At 41.7% G+C, this 24,598-nt stretch overlaps 1 protein-coding gene across 2 annotated transcripts in view; it reads right to left on the bottom strand.

Moving 5' to 3' along the window:
* col5a1 (procollagen, type V, alpha 1) overlaps window positions 1-24,598 on the bottom strand; it is a 75,148-nt gene that overhangs the window by 41,735 nt on the left and 8,815 nt on the right. For both annotated transcript variants that reach the window (XM_044332866.1, XM_044332865.1), the window contains exons 2-4: window positions 16,630-16,797; window positions 10,233-10,446; window positions 9,524-9,686 (exon numbers count right to left, since the gene is read on the bottom strand). In XM_044332866.1, the coding sequence (XP_044188801.1) occupies window positions 9,524-9,686; window positions 10,233-10,446; window positions 16,630-16,797 (545 nt within the window). The remainder of the gene's footprint in view (window positions 1-9,523; window positions 9,687-10,232; window positions 10,447-16,629; window positions 16,798-24,598) is intronic.

The following is a 24,598-nucleotide window of genomic DNA, read 5'->3' as shown; positions in this document are numbered from 1 at the left end:
AACCTAGCTGAAACAAATATATTTTCTGGGGGTATGAGAATCATGAGGCGAACTATGGGAACAGACTGTCACAGAGGATGAAGTGTTTTTAATTATGTCCTATTGCCAAAAGTCTGAAATCCCTCAACATGTCTTTCCAGCTGAAATTCTTCACGGATAGCTCTCTATTCTGACAAACATAAATGGATTGTATTTGTGGTCTAACCAGTGACAGTTCACTGAGGAGCACCAATCCCACTGCAACAGTGGAACATACCACACACAACTCCCGTTCTCGAATCCTTTAATAATCCTTGCAAAACTCTCCACAAGATGATGTTTCCTGCTCTGTCCTTGGCTTATGTTATCACTGGGGTTTATGGTGGATGCAGAAAAACAAATCCCAATACTTCCTCCAAGACAGAAGGACTGGAGTAGCCATTACACAGCTCCCCCAGCTATGAACTCTGAGCTCCCAGGAAACTTTCAAATGGCTACCCCTGAGCCATTTGTCTAAAGTTGGGATCCTTTAGGAGCCTTGCTATCGTTTTGACAGTCTGTCTCTCCCTTATTCTGGCAAGGCCGTGTGTCACAGCTGCGCTGAAAGGGGATGATGGGAATTCAGTGTTTGAAATGAGGTCACATTCAATGAGGAATAAGCCCTCTGTACAACAAAACAGCCGTGCTGTCTGGAGCGTTGCAACTGCCTTCCTATTCACATGCCATTCTTCTGCTTTCCTTTTTCTTTTTCTCTACACTCTTTTTCTCCAGCTCAGCAAAAGGAATGTCAGAGTGGATCCTGACCACTAGTGGTGTGATCCTAATTTTACCAAGATGAGATAATTAATCATACACCTAAGTGGAAATGAGAGCCTCCTCGCAGCACTGAGAAACACCGTGGCAGAATGTGTTTAATGATGTGTGGCATGTACACAGAGAAAGAAAGAAGCATGTGCATGCCTGGAAAAAAAATTGTGCTGTTATTAGGGTCTTATTGAGGCTGGAAAACTGATGGATGCATTTGATTATAGTAACTATATAGCCAAAGGCGTGTAGAAGAGGAAAAAGAGTGAGGAGAAGCTGGATAGGGAATATGGACCTGAGTTGAGCTGTGCTCAGTCGTGTTGGACCATTCAGCAATACCCGTTCCAGCCGTCTGAAGTTTTGTTCTGTGTTTAAAGTTCTGGACTTAAAAAAGGGAAGCCAGACACTGAGCACTGCATAAAACCAACTGCAGATGGACCAGCAAAGAAAATAGAGCTTTTTTTTTTTTTTCTTAGAGGTGCACTTTGGCAATTTAAAGTGCACTTCCATCTGCCCCCAAATCTAGGGAATAAAGAAAGGTTGAAATCCATGCAGCAGACAGAGGCTGAAATATCCTCACTTCTAGTTTCTGGTAATGGGGCCAAGCTCCAAAAACACTAGATCCTCCCATAATGCAACTGCAATAGCATATCTTCATGGGACCCTCCCTGCCTGGTGAATGCTGACATCTAGAAACCTGCACACTACTGTGTAACACATACTTTTTGTTCTAAATATGAAGACTCCACACCCAATCCAAGATAACATCAATGACATCACTATGACATCATTAAGAGTTGTTTTCACAGACTTGACAGATCCTACAGAGCTACAGAAGTCATTATATATACACCTGTTTTCAGAGAATGTGTAGCCACAATTTTATACAAATAATAATATATAATAACAGTAATTATTTATAATTATTTGGACATGCACACTTTTGTCCCTTTCTGACTCTGATCAGATATAAACCACACAGCAAATACATGTAAAACATCCAGTATTTGAAAAGCTACATCCAGATGCTTGCTTTCATTAATTATTTTCTTTTCATCCTCCATCATATATCTTATTTCTGTGTTGATATCAAAGGCATGCGTTTCCACAAAAGCTGCACACCTTCACAGTCAAACTATTGTCAAAGTCTTGATCCACCGTGACAACCACTAAAGCTGGTTCTGATTTCCTTTCTTTGAGCCAGAGCTGCTCTTTTCACCACACGTCACTCGACAGATTGCGGTGCCAAATGTTATATAAGCTGCTGTTTTACAGATGTAGGGAAGCAGTAAATATTCCTATACTGTGCCCCAGCTGTATGCTAATGCCAAGTTTCTCATTTAGTATTCTGGCTCTGAATGGTCAACTCAGTCCAGCAGCCCATTAAAGCATGAGATATTTACTCCATTCCTGTGTATGGGGGCTATTTCTTATATTTTGATGACAGGAGGCTGCACTGCAACTACTATATATGCAGAGTCAGGGATTCAGCATATAACAGTGTACAGCAACACATGCGAACGCAGTCACACAAGCACCACCAGTCCCACACCCAAACAGAGCACACAGGAGGGGGGGAAAAAAAAACCTTGGTATCATAGAATCACACCCAAATCCCTGAGGGAACCACATAAAACATGCAATCAGCTTTCCTATTTGAGAGGGAATAGTGACATTTTTCACTCTGGAGCATCATGTGGCACATCAGAGTGGTGCTTAAGGCAGAATTTTCAGACAATAACAGGCCTGCCGCTGTCAGCTTCTCCCTAGACTCTGCTGAAATATGACTCTGCTCCTGGCCGGTGCTCTCCTCATGTCAAGCTCTGGTGGAAAAGCCATTGCCTGTGGCTGTGAGCAATGGCCAGCCTCACTTCACATACTTCGTGTTAAAGATACTGTTGAAGACGTACGTACGCACACACACAAACATAAACCCATGATTTAACAGGGCTGCAGCTTACAACTTGATTATGGAATCAGCACAAAGCCACACTGATCTATAACACTTAAAAATGTACATATTCATCTATTTGCTCTTCTGTCTTTTTGCATTTTAATAAAAAAAAAATCCACTTTTTGGCTCTCATTCCCAAACCTCACCCTGTTTGGCCCCCACTCATTAATCCTCGCTGGATGTTCTTGTTATGTCCAGGTGGTGGCAGGAGAGTGCTCCAGTGAGCACAAAGTCAAACATCTGTCTCCATCTGAACCTGACCCACAATCATACCGGGTGGACCGAGTTCATTGTACTCCCCCACTCTGTATTATGATGCATGGGATGGATATTGGACAAATAATTCTTGCTAAACGAGCCACTAAAAATTAACAAAATGAACTGCAGGCGTACATGCTCCCCTCCTATTCTTTTTTCTTCTCTCTCATAAGCACACATACTTCAAGCATGTGGTGAAAGGCGCCCGAAAAAAAGGCTTATTTTGATTAGAGTAAGGTCTTGAGGTGATGTCAGGGGACCCCCTGCTGATTAGTTCAAGGGGGTAAAGCTCAGCATCTCATGAAAAGAGCAGCTTACCATGAAATAAACAATACAAACCAATCCTCATTATTTCTCTATAACCCCAGGGACACCTGATAATGGATCTGTTTACCTTTTATGCCTCACACAACTCTAAGACAGCAGCTTAAAGAGGAAAAACTGTAGTTTTTTATAATTTTTCTTGTCATATGTCAGTAAGGGAAAAAATGGGTGGGAGGGCTCCCACAGAGCAGGATAAGACTCTGGGAGGTCTGGCTGCATTTTAAGGCAAGTTACTTTAACAACATATTTACACAGTCACCCCTGAGCTGAGAGCCAGGCCTTGGTCCCAGTGCCAGCCCACACCGGCACACCGGCACACTCACAGTCCCAGCGCCTGGACATTCTCCAACGTGACCACAAAAACCAAACAACACACTACAGAGGACAGCTTGCTGCACAGGGGCCATAAATCAGCACAGACACACACACACACAACAGCACCAGGACGCAGAAACGAATAGACCCACAAAGACAACATACTGTGTAGTGTATACCTGTACATTAGGTGTGCAACTAAAGATTATTTTCATTATTGATTGATTTACGAAGCTGGAACCAGAGAATTTTAGCATTTGTTCTTAAAAGAAGGCCTCAAAACGATGAATGAATTATCAAAATAGTTGATTAATTTTCTGTCGATCAACTAATCGATTAATCAACATGTAGATGTGGAAAAAAACCACATATAGACATACTGTACCCACAGAAAAATTCCACTCAGCAAATTTAGAGAATTAAACTTCTACCAGACATCAAGTACTTTTTCACCCACATACGCTTTCCCCTCCAGACTGTAGCCAGATCCCAGCACTCAGAGCAGCTGCCAAGAGCAACAGGCCTGTCTGCCACCCCACTTATCCACTACACATCACCTTAACCATTCCCTCTCCTCTTTGCCACTGTCCTGTTTTTACCTTCTAGGTCTTCCCCCCCATTATCTTCCCAGCCCCCATCGCACTCCATTCTGTATAAGATTTTAATCGTATGTCTCTAAGGACTACGGGCAGCCATATTCCTATTTCCTGTTCTTTTGGGGTAGTGGAAACCAGAGTGGCTAGCCTCACCTAACAGACGTAGATTCTGAGTGTTTGACTTGGCCCGTTTGCTGAAATCTACATAAAAAAGTGCTGAAGGCACACTTTAGGGGTTGCTGACACAGTAAAGGAATAACAGAAGGAATAAAGAGGCGAAAGGCAAACATCTGACATGAGTTAGGGAAATTCTCTTAATCATCCATGGTGGAAACTCCATCTTCACCGGGGCTACCGAAATCTACTTCTCTTTCCACAAGCCTAACATGTATGGAAGTAGTGTGCTCTGACAGTGAAGCATGACATGTATTTTGGACAAGATAATGCAGATGTGCATAGAAAAGGTGGCCAAATCACGACCAAAGATGGCGATAGGAGACAACAATCGTCTGTTCGGGAGGCCGGCGAGTTGCTGACCAGACACCGGTGTCACGTGGCTAAAGACGCAGGGGAGGGGGAGTGATAACGTAGTGATAACAATAGTCAGTGATTAATGTAAAGCCATGTTGGTTCTGTTGAATGTTTGTCTCCTATTTGTTCTGATAATAAATAATTGTATACTATAAATCTGGTTTCTTTAGGGTTCTGTCATAAGGAGAATACCCTTAAAACTGTAAATTGAGCATTATATCATTATTAAATATATATCGTGATCATTATCAACATTGATCAATATAAAAAAAACATCCAACGTCCAGTCCTAGTCCTAAGTGGTTGGATAATGGTGGTCAAAGACTAATTTACAGTAACACCTCAGAGTGTAGGCTTCAGTGATCTAATCTCAATGCATCCTCAATGCATTTGCATGTTTATTTGGAACTATCCACTTGAGATCCCAGACTAGTCATCAATGCCCAAGGAGGGAACTATATTTCCAAGTCTCATGTAATGGGGCTCTATCAGAGAAGCCAGTATCCATCCATCAACCATCCATGTTAGACCTGAGGGGCTTTTACAACAAAAAAATATCAAAGAGTCTAGGTACATTTGTGCAAAGTGTTAAAATGTGGAGCCACAAAAGCTCTGCTCGAGCTGCTGAGTGTAGCTCTAGCTCTGTAATAACAGATAAATAAGAAAATAGAGGCACAGTGAAGGCCTCGTGACATCAGCCAAACCAATTTTACTATGACCATGGAAATTAAGCCAAAATGGCCTTAAATCAGATTATGAATTTGGAAAATGTAGATATGGAAAGTGGTCACAACTTTGTTCAAAATCTAAATCAGGAGTATGTCTACAGCTTAATACTTTTCACAAATCTTTACCTTAGATGACTGAAACATGTGAATAATAAATATGGAGGGGGGGTGAGTTAATGACAGGATAAGTGAAGAAAACTCTTGAGGTAAAGAAGAGGACACAGGATGTGTAAAACTAATCATGCCATCATAATATTAAAGCTCTTAATGGGCATAAAGCTCATGTGTTGCATATTTTTACTACTTTTTCCTGGCTCTCGTTGCACCACGGGGGCAATGCAACTCACTTCATCCCAGCACTATTAAAGGCCTCCAAACTCTTTGCACTGCTTCCCTTACTCTTATCATATATTGCCTTGAGCTCCCCCACTCATTCCATCTGTAATCCTCTATTCAATATATCTTAAACTCAATCCTCTTCTTCTTAAGCTCCTCACGCTTTCTTACCTTTTCTCCCTATAACTTATCAACCCCCACCCACGCACATGCACATCCATCCCCGTTATTCAGACCACTAGTCTGAGACAGCCTATCAGCGGATACCAAGGAAACCTCTGGATGATGTCATGTGGTATGGCTGCTGTCCCAAGACTGACATCAGTGGGGGGAGAGAGCTCCTCATTCTTTCCAGAGTGTGACCCAAAGTTTTGGCTCCTATTCCCGAACCTGCTGCTCCCGGCTCCTCCACACCCTCTCTATCCTGAACATTGTATCTTGTTTTCTCGACACAGAAACCTCCTTCTGAATTACTCTCTACAAAATATGCCAAATTGATGTTTTTCTGACAAAAACGACACTATACAATCACCCACGTTCAAACCGGACGATGACACTTAAGCTCCGCTCTGGCTGGGACAATGGAGGCCAGACAAGAACTGCTGTGTTTGCACAGCTCCACCTCGGCCGCTTCAATTCACTCGAGGTCCCCTGCGGGTTACTTCGGAGTGAGGCCAAGTGGTCCATCTGTCCTGTTTGTGATCCCTCAGACCAACCACAGCCATTTATTTCACCGAATTCTACATAGAACCAAGGGATGGGCATTAAATTATCCATGGTTTTTCTTGGCACACTCCTTTGGAAATAACAGTGAACAGGGAAATCAGGGGACATGTTCAACAGATGGACTCTGTCAAACAGGGCCTACCTTCTGAACAACAGAGATAAAAATACACGCATGCTCTACAGTCAAGAAGAAAAACAACATCCCTAAAAGTCATTAGCTGGACTTTGATAAAGATAATGGTGCTTAATAATTGATTTTTATATGTGCATTACAGCCATTATAAAGGAGTAATTACTGTTTCATTTGTGATAAAATACCTGTCTTCTTACATAATCACCACTCTAATTACCTCCACAGTCTTTACTGGCGCAGCTGCAGTACACTTATGCAAGCTGCTGAGAAAAAAAATAACATTATGGTACTTATAGAGGGGTAGACACTCTCTGTGACCACAATAACCATGTCAGAAACCAAACCACAAACCACTTCAGCATACAGTAAGTACTACTTGCCTCCTGACTGCTGTATGTAAAGAAAAAGCCCAGGCTAAGCTGGAGAACCTCACTGGCTGATGAAACATATAATTCAGTGTAATTCAGAGGAATCATAAATCAGATTATCTGTCCTTCCTCACTTCTGTATTTAAGTATGAGTTTGATTTATTAAAACAATGATTACCTCTTTTCTACAGGACAATCAAATCAATGTTCAAATCAAAAATAGCTCTCTTAAATTGATGTCTCCAAACTGGATTTGTTCTTTCTCTTCATTTATTCTTTCACGTGTGGCTTTTCTAAATGGATTGACTGGCAATTGTAAGCTCTGTCTTGAGTCAACTGAAATAATTGGCCTGCCGGTGAAATCCAGTAAGTTTTTTTGTGTTTTCATGCTCACCAACTCTTGGTGGTAACTGACTCTGGCAAAAGTCAACACAGGATCAGACTAAACTACACAGAGGGGAGAAGGGAGTAAGGGGAGAAAAGAGCGCAGCCTGAGCATAATTTGGAAACTATGTGGCATATTTTCCATTTTCTGCACGCACTGGAGCCTGTCCTGTCTCCCAACTGGCAGACACACAGCAGGAGGGCTTTAAACATCTCTCACAAAATATCTGTCTGTTCCCACGGTAACTAGTGGACTGTTACTGCGGCTTTGATAGCCGGGTAGGGTTTAAATTGTTCCACTATCACCTCAATCTCATGATGAGTATGCTACAGGCAACGATAAAACAACTGTGCCGGATAAATGCAGTCATCTTGTTGGCAACTGGAGGAATTTACCACTGGCTATTAGGCTTAGAAGAAATAATAGCTATGACATACACATACCAAAACCATCTGTATTTATGCCTCATTAAATAGTTCACGTCAACAATTTCTCTATAAATGTGAATATAATTTGTGCAAAACATAACAGTGTTGTACTTCCCAGCTTCACCTATGAACCATATCTTGCACTCATATGGGGGAATATATATATATACATATATATATATATATATACACTACAGTGGATATTACATATAGAAAAAAATCTGGATTTGGTTACAAGGCTATAATTAATGGTTTTGGATGAGGGCAAAAAGTGAAGTTTTATGCTCCATCATATATCTATCTCCCCTATGGCTTGGCAGACCAAATTTAGGAATTGTGGAAAGGGGGGGGGGGGGGGGGGGGTGATGTCATATTTTTGTCTTATTGTCTGTTGAGCAGCAGTGAGGTTAAAGGTCAGCTGGCTCAGCATCAGTCACATCAGTCAGCCTCTGTTACTAATTATTATTGAGGGCCTCAGCCTCACAGACTAATCCCCCTTTAAACAAGCACAACTCTGACGGGACAAAGACAACACTATTCCTTGTGCCTTGTGCCTCTGTGTGTGTGCTTCTGTGTATGTGTGTGTGTGTGTCTCTGTGTCCCTCACAGGGGTCATGTTTAAGCAAATATCCACACAAAAGCTTGTTTTAGGCAATACCCAAACTAATTCTAATTCTTCACACTAGGTAAGAGCAGAAAGTATTTTATGTTGATGCGTATCAGGTGTCTCTGGGTATTATAAAACCCAAAGGGCTTCCTGTCACTAGTCAGATTAACATTAATCTTTCATCTCCTGCCACAAAGCTTTCATACACATAAAAAAAGGAGAAAGGAAGAAGAAGTAAAACCCTCTGTCTACTAATGAAAATGTGTCACCGCTTGTTAAGAACCTCTGTAAACAAAACCGTTTCAACCAATCCAGACAAAGACTCCAGACATGGAACCGCATACGGAAATACAACGGTATGACAAATAGGTTTTAACTGCTTATTGGCCGCAATGAGGCAACATTTTACGACACCAGCAACAGATGCAATGATGAAAGTTGGACGGACATTATGTTTTTTTGTGTGGAAGACGTGGAATATCTGGCACCTTAAATTAAATTAAACTTGCAATTGTGTGCGTGTGTATGAGTGGGTGGCAGAGGTTGGGGGATCAGATGGTGGGGGCCCGCACATGCTAAATCCTCCCGTCTATAGAGGATGTGGCTGCCACCGCAATCCATGCTCTATATGCTGTGGCACGCAGAATGGGGATTGGGGATGACCATCATTTTCACCACAACCACATGTGTCTATACTGTAGTTAGAATGAAAAATCTCATTTGGTTGAAGACTTTAAATCAAAGTCAAGTTGGTCAAGTATCATACGTAAAAAAGGAATGGTATGCAGACCTTGAAAATAGCGTGTAACAGGAGATGCAAAAGCGCATCAATCCTCAAATCTATAAAGCAGTTCAGTCATCTTTGTCGCAATCAAGTTCATACAGAGTCACAAAAGAACCAAAATGGGCACAAGGGTGCATCTGGCAAAAAATGTCACTTGGCAGTCACTGAGCCGACACACAAATCGCATTAAATGGTCCAATAATTACATAAATAACGGAACAATACAATTAAAAACATGCAGATTAGGATTTACAACATAATGCCTACCTCAAAGACTTCTTCATCAAGTATTCTAGTTCCAAACACTATAATTCCTTTGGTATCGATGATGGGGTGGGGGCTTCGGAGCAACTTCTGGGTGGTCTTCTTTTTACAGTCCAGAATGAGGGTGATGGTCTGCTTGTGCACACTGATGGCTACTCGATGCCACCTGGAAGGGGAGGTAGGGTTGGGGGGTGGGGGGTGGGGGGGGGGGGGGTTGGTGTTAATTCACACACTTACTGGGTTACATGAAGCATACATACAAACTGCAAACAGGTTAAGGACCCCTTTTGTGTTTGGCCTCTCATTCAAATTCAAATACATCCCATTCTGTTGTCTAGAGTGAAACAGAATCTCATTTTATTCTTTTCTTAAATCTCACTTTTTTTTGGTGATAAAAATAGACTTCTAAAATATGACTGCAGGCAAAAACAGACACTGTGAACCACATGAAATGTAAGGGATTAAATGTACAATATCACAAATTAACACTATCAAGGTTCTGACAAATCTAATGCACAAGGGACACCTGGCTCAGGTGCTGCTTATGTGCCAACACACTAAACCAACTGGAGATACAACAATCATCTCATCAAAGCCTAAGACATCCGCCTGGACTTTGATTAGAGAGTCTGATACTTGTTTATTTAACTGTACTGTACAATTGCCGTGAGATTGATAGATGTCCCGTTGAGCCGACAACTAATGCACCTACTTTCCGTCAGCTAGATTGACTCCTCTGAAGAGGGGGTAGTCCTCTGGGCTGGGTTTGCCTGTGTGGTCCTCGTACAGGAACATGGGAGAGCGACCCACTTCCAGTCCGAGCTGCTGGATGCCCTGTTCGTTGTACACAGACAACAGGAAGGAGTGGTTGCCCTTCCGAGGCTTCACTGTGGTCAAGATGGAAAAGTCCTCAGGGAACGTATCACCTGGCGGGACGGATGGTGGGAAGGACACAGAGAGAAAAGTTTTGGGAGTGTTATAAGTAGAAGCAACAAATCACCATCACAAGAGTAATGAGATACTGCGCTTGTGTTCAGGATGTTGTAAAATTATTATTATTTCAGGAGACAGATAGCGCTCTTCGGTGTCAAGAGGCAGCGTAAAAGTTATTATTGTTACTTCTAGTGGAAAGAAATGTTACAACAACAGGCAAAGATCATTTATATTGGAAGAATTGGGAAGATGGGCTTTTGAGCAAGGAAACACCAGAGATTTGTGGAGCGCCCAAAATGTAACAAGATAGGATTAATCTGAAAGGGATGGCTGGCAGACTGGAGGCCGGTCAGAGGGAAAAAGAAAAGTCAGAAGCAGAAGTGCAAAGTGGAGCTTTTCCAACGCAGCACAGGATGAGAAGCATAATGACAAAAGCATGTGATCCTGAGAGAGTTTGTCAAACTATACTTCAAACCCCCTCCTCTCTACTTCTTCTCTCTTGTCTCACAGCTGATCGATCTAACAGACGAGATGAGATGCTCCAGCGGGAGGGATGGAAAAGAGGAAATAGGAGCGAAAATTTTTACAAGAGAAATAATTAGAGCTACATATGTATGGAGGTGGAAATACCAACAATAAATTTGCTATTTCAACATAAAATAAAAGGTTATTTAAACATAACATGAAAGGTGCAGAGACGGAAATTAAAAGGAGATGTTTGCCTCCATCTGCATGGTTCCAATGTGCAGTCTCAACTATTTCCTCCATTTTGCTAGAGAGTGGGGCACATCTGCCAGACAGATTCCCTTAGTGGGGTATTCTCAGGACCCCAGAAAAAAAGGGCGGGCTTTCCAAACCATCTGAGGAGACTGCTGTTTTCTAATGTGGAGGTCACACTACATTTGAGGCACACAAAGCTTCCTAATCTTTTATTTTCGAAAATGGCAGAAAAAGGCAAATCTGAATTTTATTGAAACCACTATTGTTATGACAAACCAACTATCTGGATTATGTTTAACATAAGCAAAGTAACCACTTGGATTCCAGTAGCAGTTCCAAGCTTCTCAGTATGTGCAGACTATGTGCAGAGATTTCCAGAAGACCGGAAAAGAGAGGCTGGGCTTGTGGTCGCAGCGGTTTTGTAGCACCTTGTGCAGCCATCAAACCCCCTTATTCTGCCACCATTTTCAGAATAATAGGAGACAGGCTGGAAAACGCTAAATTGGAGTGGCTACGGTTTAGATAGCCAATCAAAACCTTTGGAGAAAAAGATGCCTTAGAAGGAATGTGGTGTGGAAGCCTGAGGTTAAGAGGAGATAGTGGAAAAAAAAAAGAGAAAAGAATCTCCAGTACCAAATTTTGCCATAATCAGCTTTTCATCTTCTCCTTTCTTCTTTTGATTTTTTTTTTTTTTTTTCATCCAGTCAGCATCTGGGTGTCTGTTTGCCTTCCTGCCTTTTTCTATCATTCCTACATTAATGCCAGGCATCAAATCACATCATGCGGAGAGCACATGCCTTGGCAGAGCGCTCCGTCAGGAATTTGCTTTAATTGACAGATGCTTAGACAGGACGGTGTAAGGCAGAGAGCAGGCGAGACAGAACATAAGACAGAGACGGGACATGATGTGGAGGAGTTTGGTGAGGAATACAGATAGATGAAAACTGTGGTCAGGAGGATGAAACTGTTGATGATTAAACAAAGGAGGTCGGAGTTAAGAGATTGAAAAATATGAGAGAAAAGGAACCAGATGAGAATTTGTCACCACATCCGGCTGCATAAAAGCCACGTCTATTGTAGAGACAATGACTCAGCGCTGTTTAAGGACAGGCTGTCTGTGTGGAGGTCAAGGGTCAGGTGAGGAGTGAAAGGGACACCATGGCACAGAAGAAGAGGGAGTGGGGGGGGGGAGTAAAGGAATGAGAATAACCAATTTTTCAAATTTAAAGTAGCATTTTTGGAGAGCGAATTTGAATTTTAAGTAGCATTTACACAGCAAAGTTTCTGTCCTCCATGCCATTACTATGAGGACTGATATGCCGTGAGAGAGTCTCAATCATAACTCTGAGAGGAGGAGGAGGAGGAGGAGGAGGAGGGTGAAGGAAGGAGGTTAACAAAATTACAAAATTGAGGACGAGATGTGGAAAAAAAATTATGTGCACTCTCTCGTGTCAGTGTCCCTTTCCCCTCGCTCTTTCCACAGGACCTCATAGCAAAGTGGGAAAGAAGAGAGGTGGTGGTGGTGGTGGTGGTGGGGAGGGGGGGTCGTTCAGAAAAGCTCGGGTTTCTCTGGAATGTGTCTCTCAATTTGCGGGCCACCAGATGAGAGATACCTCATTCCTCATTTAGTGTGTGCGGTCGTGTGTATGTGTGTGTGTATGTGTGTGTGTGTGTGTGTGTTTGTGAGCGTCTTGTGTGTGTGTGTGCGGACATGGTGGGAATGGAAAGGCTGTGGTGCCAGAGGTCCTGGAGTTTACACTGGCAGCACCATCACCAGCGTCAGACTAGAAAAGGTCTGGGAAAGTCAGAGACTCAAAGAAAAGACCCAGACATCTCAACCAGCCAATCAGGCGCAACCTATCATTTTCCTTCCTCTTAAATTACCAATTAAAGAAGCCCTTTATTTTTTCATAAATGCGTCTCAAGTATGATATATCTAATTATAGAGAAATTATTCTATTTTTCCTTGGACAGGCCCTTGGGGGAACTATTCAGACTTGATAGTGAGAGGTCTTATTTACAAGTCAAAGCAGACTTTGTCTCCAATTTCACACTGCCGGCATTTGACATCTATACCTCACTTATTCTCCTTTACCTACCAAATTCACAGAATCCGTCAAAAGTCAGGGAGCGGCGAGAGTTATGCCAGCACTTTGACGGATCCTCCCTACCTCTCGTACCATCTGTCAGTGCGCATACAAGCAGGTAAATGGGGTAGAAAGTCTTGTGTCCTATAATTGGTCATTCAGTCATCACTGTGTCGAGATCCTTCATTCTGTATGAGACAAGCGGCATTCCAGTGGGATTGCACATACGCAGACAAAAGAGATACACATAGCAATAGATAGGAAGATGGATGTGTATTGCATGCAGGTGAGTGACCCTGAATGTAAGTGGCTCTAATGGGGAAGGGTAGGATTCAGGATAGGAGTGAGTCAAGTTCAACATGGTGCAAGAAAAACTCTGTAGTTTAAGAGCAGTCGGAGATATAAACATGATGTTTTTGTCTGAACATAGGGAAATAATGCTACATGGGATTATATGCTTTTTTTTTTTGTTTGGGAACAGCTAACTTGGATTATGTATGAAATACACAAAAAAAAAGTTTAGGAAATATCAAGAGGAGAAGCAACTTATTCTCTCTAATCCTCCTCTGAAATGTTATTACTTCTGCTTCCAATGTTGTCATTAAACTTGTCCTCACCTTGCTTTGCCTGAGGCCAACAGAATTATGATTCAAGGATGATAACTTGCATATCCAGTAGAAATAAAAATAGGAATAGAAGTAAAAAAAAAAAAAAAAACCCTCAAAAGTGGAGACTCTGATCTTATAATTGATACCACAGAGACATCTGAGGCAAATCACTATCATTATTTGTATCAGCTGTAATGACCATAGAAATGAATGGGTATTGGATATTGGCTAAACTTTCCATATTGCATATCCCTATTTACTAACTGCCATGTTGAATCCCATAATTTCAATCATTTTGTTTTTGTTTTTGGCATCTGTGCAGTCTCGGTTGACTAGTAATAAGCCACAATTAGAGGGGAGGTATGGATAAAATTGAATTATGCATGTGGGATATCGTTATTTTCTGATAATAAATACAGGCAAAGTGCTGTAGTAAGTGCAGCAGTCAATTTAGCCCAAGGCTTTATTATGAATTCAATATAATATTTCACTCCTGAGAAATATGTGCAAACAAAGGCACCATTATTGCTTTTAAAGCTTGTGATCTTAGCTCAGTCATTTGAATTTCATTGTATTCTGCAGTATTTGGCCCCTTGCTGAATGGCTAGTGCCATCTAGCCACAGCAATCCAGACCACAAATACAAACGCCAAGTCACAGCTAACCCCATTTAGAAGAAAGGTATGAGCCGCTGCATCATTATTCCTCACAGTTTGTGCAGTTTTAGCTGTTGTCCATTAGGGCAAACAACAAAAAACTCTTCTTTAGTTTTCCCAAATTGTCAAAGCAACAGTCAGAGCATTTGTGACAATTTTAATTTGTCTGGATGAGGAGATTTAGTAGACATGTCAGACTACTGAGACATGGGAAATGTGTGGTATAAAAGTCAAAGGGGGCCAACTGGTCCATTGGCCTATTTCTTCTCATTCATATAATAAAGGTAAGAAAGGACTCTTCTGTTTTTAGTGCCTCTGTAGTTTCAAATGAATCATCCCTTCCACATGTTTGCGTAATGATTGCATGTCTACACTTGCTCTTTTCCAACACTTCATCACAGACTGTCTGTGGTTATGGGGTCACAGGCCAGGGTGTTCTCATCAGAGCAACAGAAGTTTATTACCATTCATTATAGTCATAACATTAGTCATAACAAAACAAAAAAATGTTTGCTTGCCTTTGTTTCCTATAGGTGTCACTTTTTTTTTTTCTTTTAGGAGGCAGGATGCTGTGTTGATAATTTAAGTAAATTGTACCTCCAGGCTTCAGGCCAGAGTCATAACTCAGTAGCAAACTTCGTTAAAGAGGGAAAAAAAAAGAAACAGATAAAATGATCTCACAAGTTCAGCTGCCTTCTGGAATATATTAGCTGTACATTCTCTTAATGTTGAAGCAAAAGAGGGACCACATCATAGACTCATCCACTAGATTTTTAAGGCCTTCCAGCCACAGACAGCGAGATATTCTGCTTGCACCTTAAGACTATGTGGTGCCTGTTATGAAGTCCTCCACGTTGGTTTGTTTTATGTAGACTGTTATTTCGGATGATCCAGAGTAGCATGTGTGTAATTATAGCATGTGTATCTAAACAGAGACTCGTATGGGCTTCTTCTGTCATAAAGCTTCAAAGTGAGCAGTATTTGTTTGATTGGAGAGCATGATAGGACAGGCAGGCCACAGGAGCCCTGTGGCTCTACTCTAAGCCCCAAAGAAGAGCCATGACATGGATCAAAGGTCCACTAAGGCCACTGCAACATCTGAGACAACCATGAATGGGGCTGTCATCCAATCTAAACTTTGTGGAAGCTTAGCTTACAGGAAGGGTTATTATGTCTCCCTTTTTTTTTTCTGCATCTAGACCGCATCACTGCTCCTTTTTTTGCTTTTTGCATCATTAAGCTACAGGGCAGCCGATCACTACTACTTCAGGAGAGGCTTGTCATAGAATTATGGTTTTTGTTTTTCTGAAAAGAAAATATACAGAAAAAGGGGGTTAGCACTTCTCACCAGACAGAAGTTAGATGAAACACAAAGGGAGAAAACACTGCAAGGCAGAAGCAGTCTAGGGAGAAATGATAGAGGGAAAAATTATGGCGCTTGAGGGAAAATAAAGAGAGAAGGAGGGAGGAAAGTGAGGAAAGATTGCCGGAAAGGGAGGAGAGAAAGGAAAGTACTACTGCAGCGCAGCATAGAGCAGTAAACCAAAGCCACGTCAGCACAATAGAACAAGGCAAAAGTGGAACCCCAGACTTCCCTCCCCTCTACCACCCCCTATTTTCACTGCTTTTCCATCGTCCAGCTCCTCCTACAGCATCAGATATTACAGGGCTGGATCTGCTGTGTGTTTTCAAGAAAGGAATTAGCATGCATTATATGTACTTCTTGCTGAATTTCCTTCGGTATTTGAGTATCTGTCAATCTCTTGTTTACAAGTAGCCTACATGGATTAGGGTGGAAGATAAACAGTGGGATATTTTAGCACGGCTCTCACAATACTGTACATGTAAGTGGTAAATATTACATGACAGGGGAGTGAAAAAGGAAAACAGCAGGCATATCCCGCCAGAAATACCAAGTTGATGTAAATAGTCATAAGTCATAGGAGCCTATAAAACTGCACCCTGGGGGGAAAGGGAAGGAAGAGCTTAGCATGAAATCAAGGCATTAAAATGTGTCTTAAATGGCTTTGAAATGGTTTGAAATAAAAAAACAGATTAGAGAGTGTAGTGAGATGTACAGTGTGTTCACAACTGGTTGATACTCACCTCCATACAGCTGTTTGGTGGGGGCACTGAGTTGGGCGAGTTTGGATACTCTGTAAGCCACATCGGGTCCTTGTGTTGACCTTCTATGTGAGCAGAAACCCGTTGTTCTTGTAACACCCTCAGGTAAACTGTGAAAATCTAAAATCTTCAAGAGGTCTGCTGGTTCCGCTACAGAGAAAGAAAAGAAACAGACAAAAAAAAAAAAAAAAAGGATGTTAGATTTTTATTCTTAAAAAATGAGTCGAATCAGCACTCCGGCTCCAGCTTTTGCAAGCTCTCCAGTACAGATTTATAACTTTATAGCCCGTAAATCACATTTTTACACAGCACGTTTATAGATAGAGCCTTTAAACAATGAATTGACGGTGCAGGATTTCTACAAATGATGCAAGCCTTCATTATGGCCAATTTTTAGACCTTTTACACTATTCTCTGCCTTCTGCTGACTCAGAAGCAATAGTTACTCAGCAGGAGATTTCACTGTTGTGGTTCAGAGAAGATTTCTGTTATCCATTTAGGCGCTAAACAGAGATGTGCCCATTTATAGATCACCATGATAATGGGTTACAGCTGAAGCAAAATCCATCCTTCCATCCATTTCCCTGCAATGCTAAATCTACCGCTGCCTCCCTTTAGCCACAACCGTACAATTAGCACACTTTCAGGCCGGTCATCCCGGCTACAACCAGGCCACCGCAGAAGTATACTGCGTTAGAACAATGTGACATGGGGTTTGACCCTGAACCGCACCCTCACATGCCAAAACCACCCAGGACAAACAGCTGTTCCTGCAGCCAGATGCACACAACGAGCTGCACAATGACACACATTAACATCCAGGCTTGTCCCAGCAAAGATCTTGACAGAAAAGGACATCGGGTCATGTCTATAGGGACAGACGCATAAGGACGGGGGCTGTCAGGATGTTTTAGAGGAGGGCAAATACTGAAACGAGGACGGGAGCAAAACTAAACAACAGAAGGATTTTACGGCACAACGCTGTTGTTGTCTGTTGGATGCATTTTTGTGTTGTTATGTAAAGGTGGAGCGTCAAAGGCAACCCCTTGGACAAGTATAAAAGCACACACCCACACACACACACACACACACACACACACACACACAGGTACAGCAGTCCTGGTGTCAGGCTACAGAGACCACACACACCGTTTGGAAAGAAAAAAAATTTCAATAGCCCCATCCATCTGAGAGTGAAAGGGCTGCTGGGAAAAGGTGGAGGAGGCAAACGGGTAGAGCGAAAGGGTGTTTGCACATTCTGCGTCGCCCTGCAACAACCTCCAGCTGGATGTCATTACATATGGCTCACGTGCAGCGCAGATCAATTAAGAAAAAAACCTCAACCTTCTCGAACAGAGGTCTCCATTTAAGAGCATTTTGGCTGCACGTGTTCCTCCACAGCTCTACAGTCTTATTTGATGTTACCTTATTATCACCAAGACAAAGACTAAACTGCAGAATGCTTACAGAGAGTATTTATGACCAACAATTGGACTGCCTGTCAACAAATACAAAAACATCTGTTGGCAGTGCAGATATTATTGTCTTGTCGGTTACTCAACAAATGAAATGAAAGACATAAACACACCACATAACAGTTTATATCTGTTTATATGCACATCAGTCTCAAACAAGTGTGTGTATATCATTTTCAGAACTAAACGCAGGATTTGAGTCCGATAAATATGGTGAGGGGTGATTTCCTATCTCATCTCACTCTTTCTATCTCTCTCTCTTGAGCCAGCCCACACTTCCTGTCTTGCAGGAAGTCTATTATCCAATCCCTGACTTTGTAATCATTCTTCTTCTAGACATGCGATTGTGGAACCCTGCAGAAGGAAACATTGCTTTAGGGGACGTATTAAACTAAGGGGCACAAGGATCTTTAATAGCAGAGAGAGATATACATTAATCCGAGCACCACACCCCCATCATCAAACCCCACCTATTCCTGACTTAAAGCATGTCAAAAAGATAACATGAGTACATTCATATTCCTGGAAGTGCATACCACAGCATGACAGAGCCTCTAAGCAGGTGAAGGGTCTAAACAAAAAGACAGCTTCGTCTGTCATCGGCTCATAATGAAGAGAAAGAGAGAAACTCACCCACCGGCCAGAAAGTGTCTATCAGTCACCATGATGACAGAGTCTTGTTTAATGAGTTTGTCTCTGAGCGCTCTGCAGCATCGTAATAATATGTCAGACTGTCAGAGTGATGGGAAATGTAGTTACAAATACATTAATCAGAATCTATGTTCTACATCCTCATCGCTTATTGGTCTATAATTGAGAGCTGATCAGATGATATGAAAAAAAAAATGCACATTTCTCCACATTAGGAGTCTTTTGCACTGCTTGCTTAGTAACTTCAGGGGCCTGAATGCAATGAACTTCTGAAAAGTTGAGTGAAGGTCAGTGTTTCAGCGTGGTGTCAAAAGATGCAGCATTAAAGCACCAGATTCAGGGGAGAGAGAGAGGGTGATGTGTTCAAATGATTATTCACCATCAATCCAACAAAAAAAAATGAAGGTTTTGAGACTTTTAGAGGGTATAGAAGTGATAAGCATGATGGTTTTTACAGCTGCATCATTACAGTATCTACAGTGTAGCACTTAACATGTTTTATTACTCACCAAAAATGCAAAAAAGTGGAAAAGTGTCAGAATAAACATATGATAAAAATACTAACCTTTAAAAAACATTCACGTCAGTTTTTTGGGTTTTTTTTTTTAAGTGTTTATAACTTGGTCTAGTTGGCTGATGCTGGCTGAGATATCCTACAATTACAAGAGAATGATCTGTATTAGAATAGCACAGCTCTGCATTTTTCATCAATGTCTGTGTAACTCGACAGAAAGATGATGCAAGAAATCGTTTAGAGAAAAAACTGAAAAAAAATCTTTTCTTTTCACTACATTGTTGCCGTCTGGAACTTGCATAAATTTATCATTTATCAGACACTTCTTACACAATTTCCACTATGAAAAAATACAGCTGAAGCTTTATTAAATGAAAAAAAATGGTTTGTGTGAGACAGTTCTGTTTCTCAGCCATTAATATCAGAGCAATAAGACAATGACACATGAACTGGCACAGACAGCAGTTTCATTTAATGCCATTTTTAATGAGGAAAATTGGTGACCGAAGGCAAAACTCAGTTTCTCAGCTTCAAATGTTCCCAGTGAGAGCCACAACAGTCAACTTTGACACCACAGCAATTCTCTCTAACCTGCCAACATGCAAAACAACACATTATCCCTTGGGAGATGGATCCATTGATCAAACTTATGGTTAGAAAGAAGGAGCCCATAAAAGGCACGGAAATAACTTAACTGTCCTTCGGTTCAACTCGGTGATCGCTTTCTAAATGATGAAATGTACGTGTGGTCGGATTAACCCCGAGCTAGCGTGTTAAGATTTAAAAGTAACGGTCGATAACCTTCGTGTGGTCTTAGTCTGTGATTCACAGACTGTTTTATAACCATCCAGCCATAGCCTCCATTTTCCATCTCACCCCCTTGATTCAACTTTATGTAGCCTCTTCCTACCAGACCAGTCTCCTCATTTCCTTATATGGACACATCCTTGCATACGTCTTACTGCTAAGACACTCCGGTGGTGACAGGTACAAACACTGACTTCATACGTCAGCCATAATAAAACTGAAAAAAAAAACATTTCCTATCCTGTAATACTCAATTTACTGTCAATGTCACTTTGTTTGGAAAGGTGCTCGTAATGCTTTTAAACTCACTTATGCGGTCTCTCCTCACATCAGAGTGTCTAAACACACACATATAAACACCAACAGTGGCTTGTGGCGAAACTACCTCCATTTATCATATAATTCCAACAAGCCACAGCCATTTTATTAGGTCACAGATGAGAACAACACACAAACATTGATAAATGATTCAAAGAAGTTCCTCTGGGCTACAAGCGGGCCCACGCTCATAGTGCATCATAACAATATGGCTGTCATAAAAACAATAACAGCATCATAATAACAGCCAGCTCAGCAGCTCAGGGGCAGATAAAAGGGAAGGGGAGGGAGGGTCTGTAAGGAGCATCCAGTCGATGCTAACTGTGTCATGACCCCTGCTGAGGAGTGTTGCTTTTGCTAATCCATACTGACACAAACTAATCCCGTGAAGATCAGCAGCTTTTCAGGAAGGAAAGGATTGTCATCAGGATGCCCCTCATACCGTACCAGCCTTTCCCTCCATCCTTATATCAATCAGTCTTGTTATATTATCAGACTATTACACTTTCTCATTTCCACTTTCCAATTTCCTTTTTCCTCATGCAAAATCTGTTATATTACTTTTTTTTTTTTTTCCATCTGAGGTTAAAGATCCACTGATGGATCTGCAGGGTCACCTGGAGGTGAGCCAGGTGGAGAGGGCCAATTAGCAGCTTACAAGGAAGGAGAGGGAAGGTGAAAGGATAGCATAATGTATCTTTGTCCACAGACGCACCGCAAAATAATAGATCGAAAACCCCATCTGAGAAACAACAAATGTATTTTCCGATAATGATCTACCTGAGGCGAAGAACAGGAATAAAAAATCAATGGGCCACTTTCTCAGTGGTAAAAAAACCTGTGAGTGTTACAAACAAAAACATTATAAACTCTATTTTCATATCCTCAGACAACTTCATTCATGCATTTCTGTCACCGGCGCTTGACCTTCTAGCGGAAGCTGTCCCGACCACATCCTAACCCACAGGTATGGGTCTCAGTCCCACCTTGTTAAGCTGAGATGTTTACCCACTTACCAGTTCCCTCAAGAGACCAACACCTCTGGCACTTGATGCTAAAAATACTTCCCCCTGTGACCACAGCCCTTCACATCCAAGGGGGCAGGTTCCCCACATATACACAGACACTGTTTATATGACACAGTCTTGTGTACATTTGCACACCGCCAGACTGCCATCCCTCATCTGCTGCTGCTTTCATGCAACTGAGCGTGACATAAAAAGCAATACTAGAAATACTAGTGCATCCTGAGGCTCTGGTGCTCTCTGGAAGCGTTTTAATGTGTGTATAGAAAGGTCTTCTCATTGTTATCCCTGCAGTTCATCCATCAAGCAAAGCTCTGATCAGCCTCTGTGATTCACAACTACATGCAATTACAACACAGAGACAGTGCAACCAAGGGTATAAAAGTTTTGAATTTCACTGAAAATAACACTGTGACTGCGGTCAATAAATCAAAAGATTCCCACAGAATTATTTTATCTGACTTCAGCTGAAAACAATAAACTGCCAAAAAGTAATTAGAGACAAATTCCTTAAACTGTACACAACTCAATCCCTCATGTTCACCTTTTTCAACCCCTTTTTTTTTTTTCCTGAAAGATAAACTCTTGGCGATGAATGAGGTATAAAGTATGCAAATGTTAACACTTTCCCCGAGCCGTGTGTTAAGTGTTTTGTACATATTAGTAGGAGAAAGTGTTGTGTCTTGTGTGTGATTCTGCTAAAAGAGGAGCAGTTAACTTTGTTTTTGGCCTTTTATGGGTTTGTTTTTCAGACATGGGATGAACGAGGTTGCAGCAAAGTGAAGGATAATGAATTCATAAAAGTATATAGTTTATATGTCAGGTTTTTTTTTTAAATGTGTAGTAAAATGTACTACATTAGAAAGAGACGTGGGCATGATGTGGTTTTGCAAATATCTTCCCCTCCCTACCTCACGACGCTTTCTTTCTGCCCTTTTTTTTTTTTTCCTCTCTCTCTCTTTCTTTGAACAGTAGCTCGAGTGCGAGATTCATAATCCTGCTTTCGGCACCGTGCCAAGACTGTGGTGGATCCCGTTCCCCTAACCTATCCATCTACCCTCAATTTCCACATATGCACACATACAGTATATACACACACACTATCTGTAACAACGCTTAGTGGCTCTCCAGACGGCACCATTTCATTTGACAGGAGGAGGGGTGCCGGACCAGTGAATTAGGACTTTTTCATGGGGGGGGGAGGATTAACATTCTTCCCTCTTTCACTGCCCCCTATCCTCCTCTTACTCCAGCCGCCCTGAAGTGAGGCCTGACTCTCCAGGCACATGCTTGACCTGGCGCTGAGGACAAGGAGTAATTAGCAGCCATAAAGAGGACCCTGCCTCTCTTGGAAACCAGCACAGCCGAAAACAAGAATGCCCAATGAGAGACTTCCCCCTCCTAGAGTGCATCACAGACAGGGAGGGTTTTTTTTTTTTTTTTTCATTATTTCCCCCCTATTCTGTTATAAAACTTTTAACCAAAGCCAACTGTTCTGAGGCTGGAGCCTGACTGTGAATACAGCAGGTTACAATTAAGACCCTGGTTTTAATTACTTAAAGCAAGACTATGTAACTTGTAAAATGTAAAAGAAGTGACACAATCCTCCCGTATAAATTAAAGTTGAATTCATGAGCAATATAACACTCTCTCGCTCAATTCGATACACTCAGGAGTTTTGATGCTACAGCCTTACTATGCTCGGTAACTTGGTGGCTACTGTAGATAATGTCAGCACAATTTGTATACATATTGCTGTATAACTGACATTATTGCCATTATCAATATGATTCTTGATTGTCCACACTGTGCCTCAGTGGCTGCTGTTGAACATAAATCACAAAGGATTGCTTTATAGTCTAAAATATGAGAACATAACTCCTGCAAAATATCAAGGAATCACTTATGAATACTTCAGCTTCCTTCAGCATTGACCTTAAGTTGTTGCAGGGAGGGGTGGTGGGGGGGGGGGGGGGGGGGGTTCACGTGACCAAACGTGGGAATCATACTGCAGGCATTACCCTTGCTAGATTGAACCCATTACATTCACTGCAGGGACATCCTGAGAGTGAACACACACACTACTGTAGACGTGCAACACATGAGTAAACTGATGCCAGTAGCACAAAACTGAATGGGGATGTCAGTCAGCAAGACGGCAAGCAATCACACACACCTTCCGCACCTCTGCTTAATTAAACCCACGAAACCACTGGCGGAGAGAGTTTTTTGGCACTCACTCAGTGTTCCTCTACACCTAAAGTAAGGTTCAATGGACACCAACGTGCATGCATACACATACTGTACACACGCACATTCACAATCCCCAAGACAAGATCACACCTACGGGGCCTACAAATGCTAACGTGCTAAAGTGGTTGTTTATGCTATATTTCACTAAACAGGCACAGTAAAATCCAACCAAAGGCTGGGTGATGTGACCAAACATCTATCATAACAATAATTGAAAAAAATGTTTGTGTGTTAATAGTATTAAACTGACAATGAGTCATAAAAAGGTTCAAAAACCATTACACACCATTAGGGCTCCCTGACAATATGATTTAATGAGATATGACGGTTTAAAGTGAGATTATGCAACTTTTGAAAGAAGAGCACGTTTATTGAGCTCATTCTGCCTCTTAAAAATGAAATGTTGAATTCATAAGCAATAAAATGCACCCTTGCTAGATTTGATACATTCAGGGGTTTCACTGGTATGACCATATGTCTAATGTTAGCTACAGTTAGTAAATGATTGTGTTCAGCAACAGCTGCTAAACTATTAGCATTACATGTAGCTATCATCATGATGTAAGCTGCTTTGTTTGAATAAAGACGAAGTATAAAGGTGAAAAGGGTAGAATCACATGACTAGATGATGACTTGGTGGTTTTTTTTAACTGTGAGAGGAGAATGTTTACACCTACATAAGCAAAATTATGTCTAAAATAGAGTTGGGTGATGTTCTCCATAGTCAGATCATCCTATCATCACCCTGTGAGATGATTGCCAATAACTAACGCTATCGCCCAGGGTGGGGGGTGAGGAGGGTGGGGGGACACTCAGCAGCCAGACATTTCTCCATTCTCTGTTTAGGAGTGGCTGAAATCATCACTAAAATGAGAATATCTGGTCCACCTTAAAGGTCAATCCACCTT

The sequence above is a fragment of the Thunnus albacares genome, chromosome 18 (genome assembly GCF_914725855.1).
Source record: "Thunnus albacares chromosome 18, fThuAlb1.1, whole genome shotgun sequence".
Taxonomy (NCBI): Eukaryota; Metazoa; Chordata; class Actinopteri; order Scombriformes; family Scombridae; genus Thunnus; species Thunnus albacares.
The sequence above is the reverse complement of the archived record's forward strand: the minus strand, read 5'-3'. Positions and strand labels throughout refer to the sequence as shown.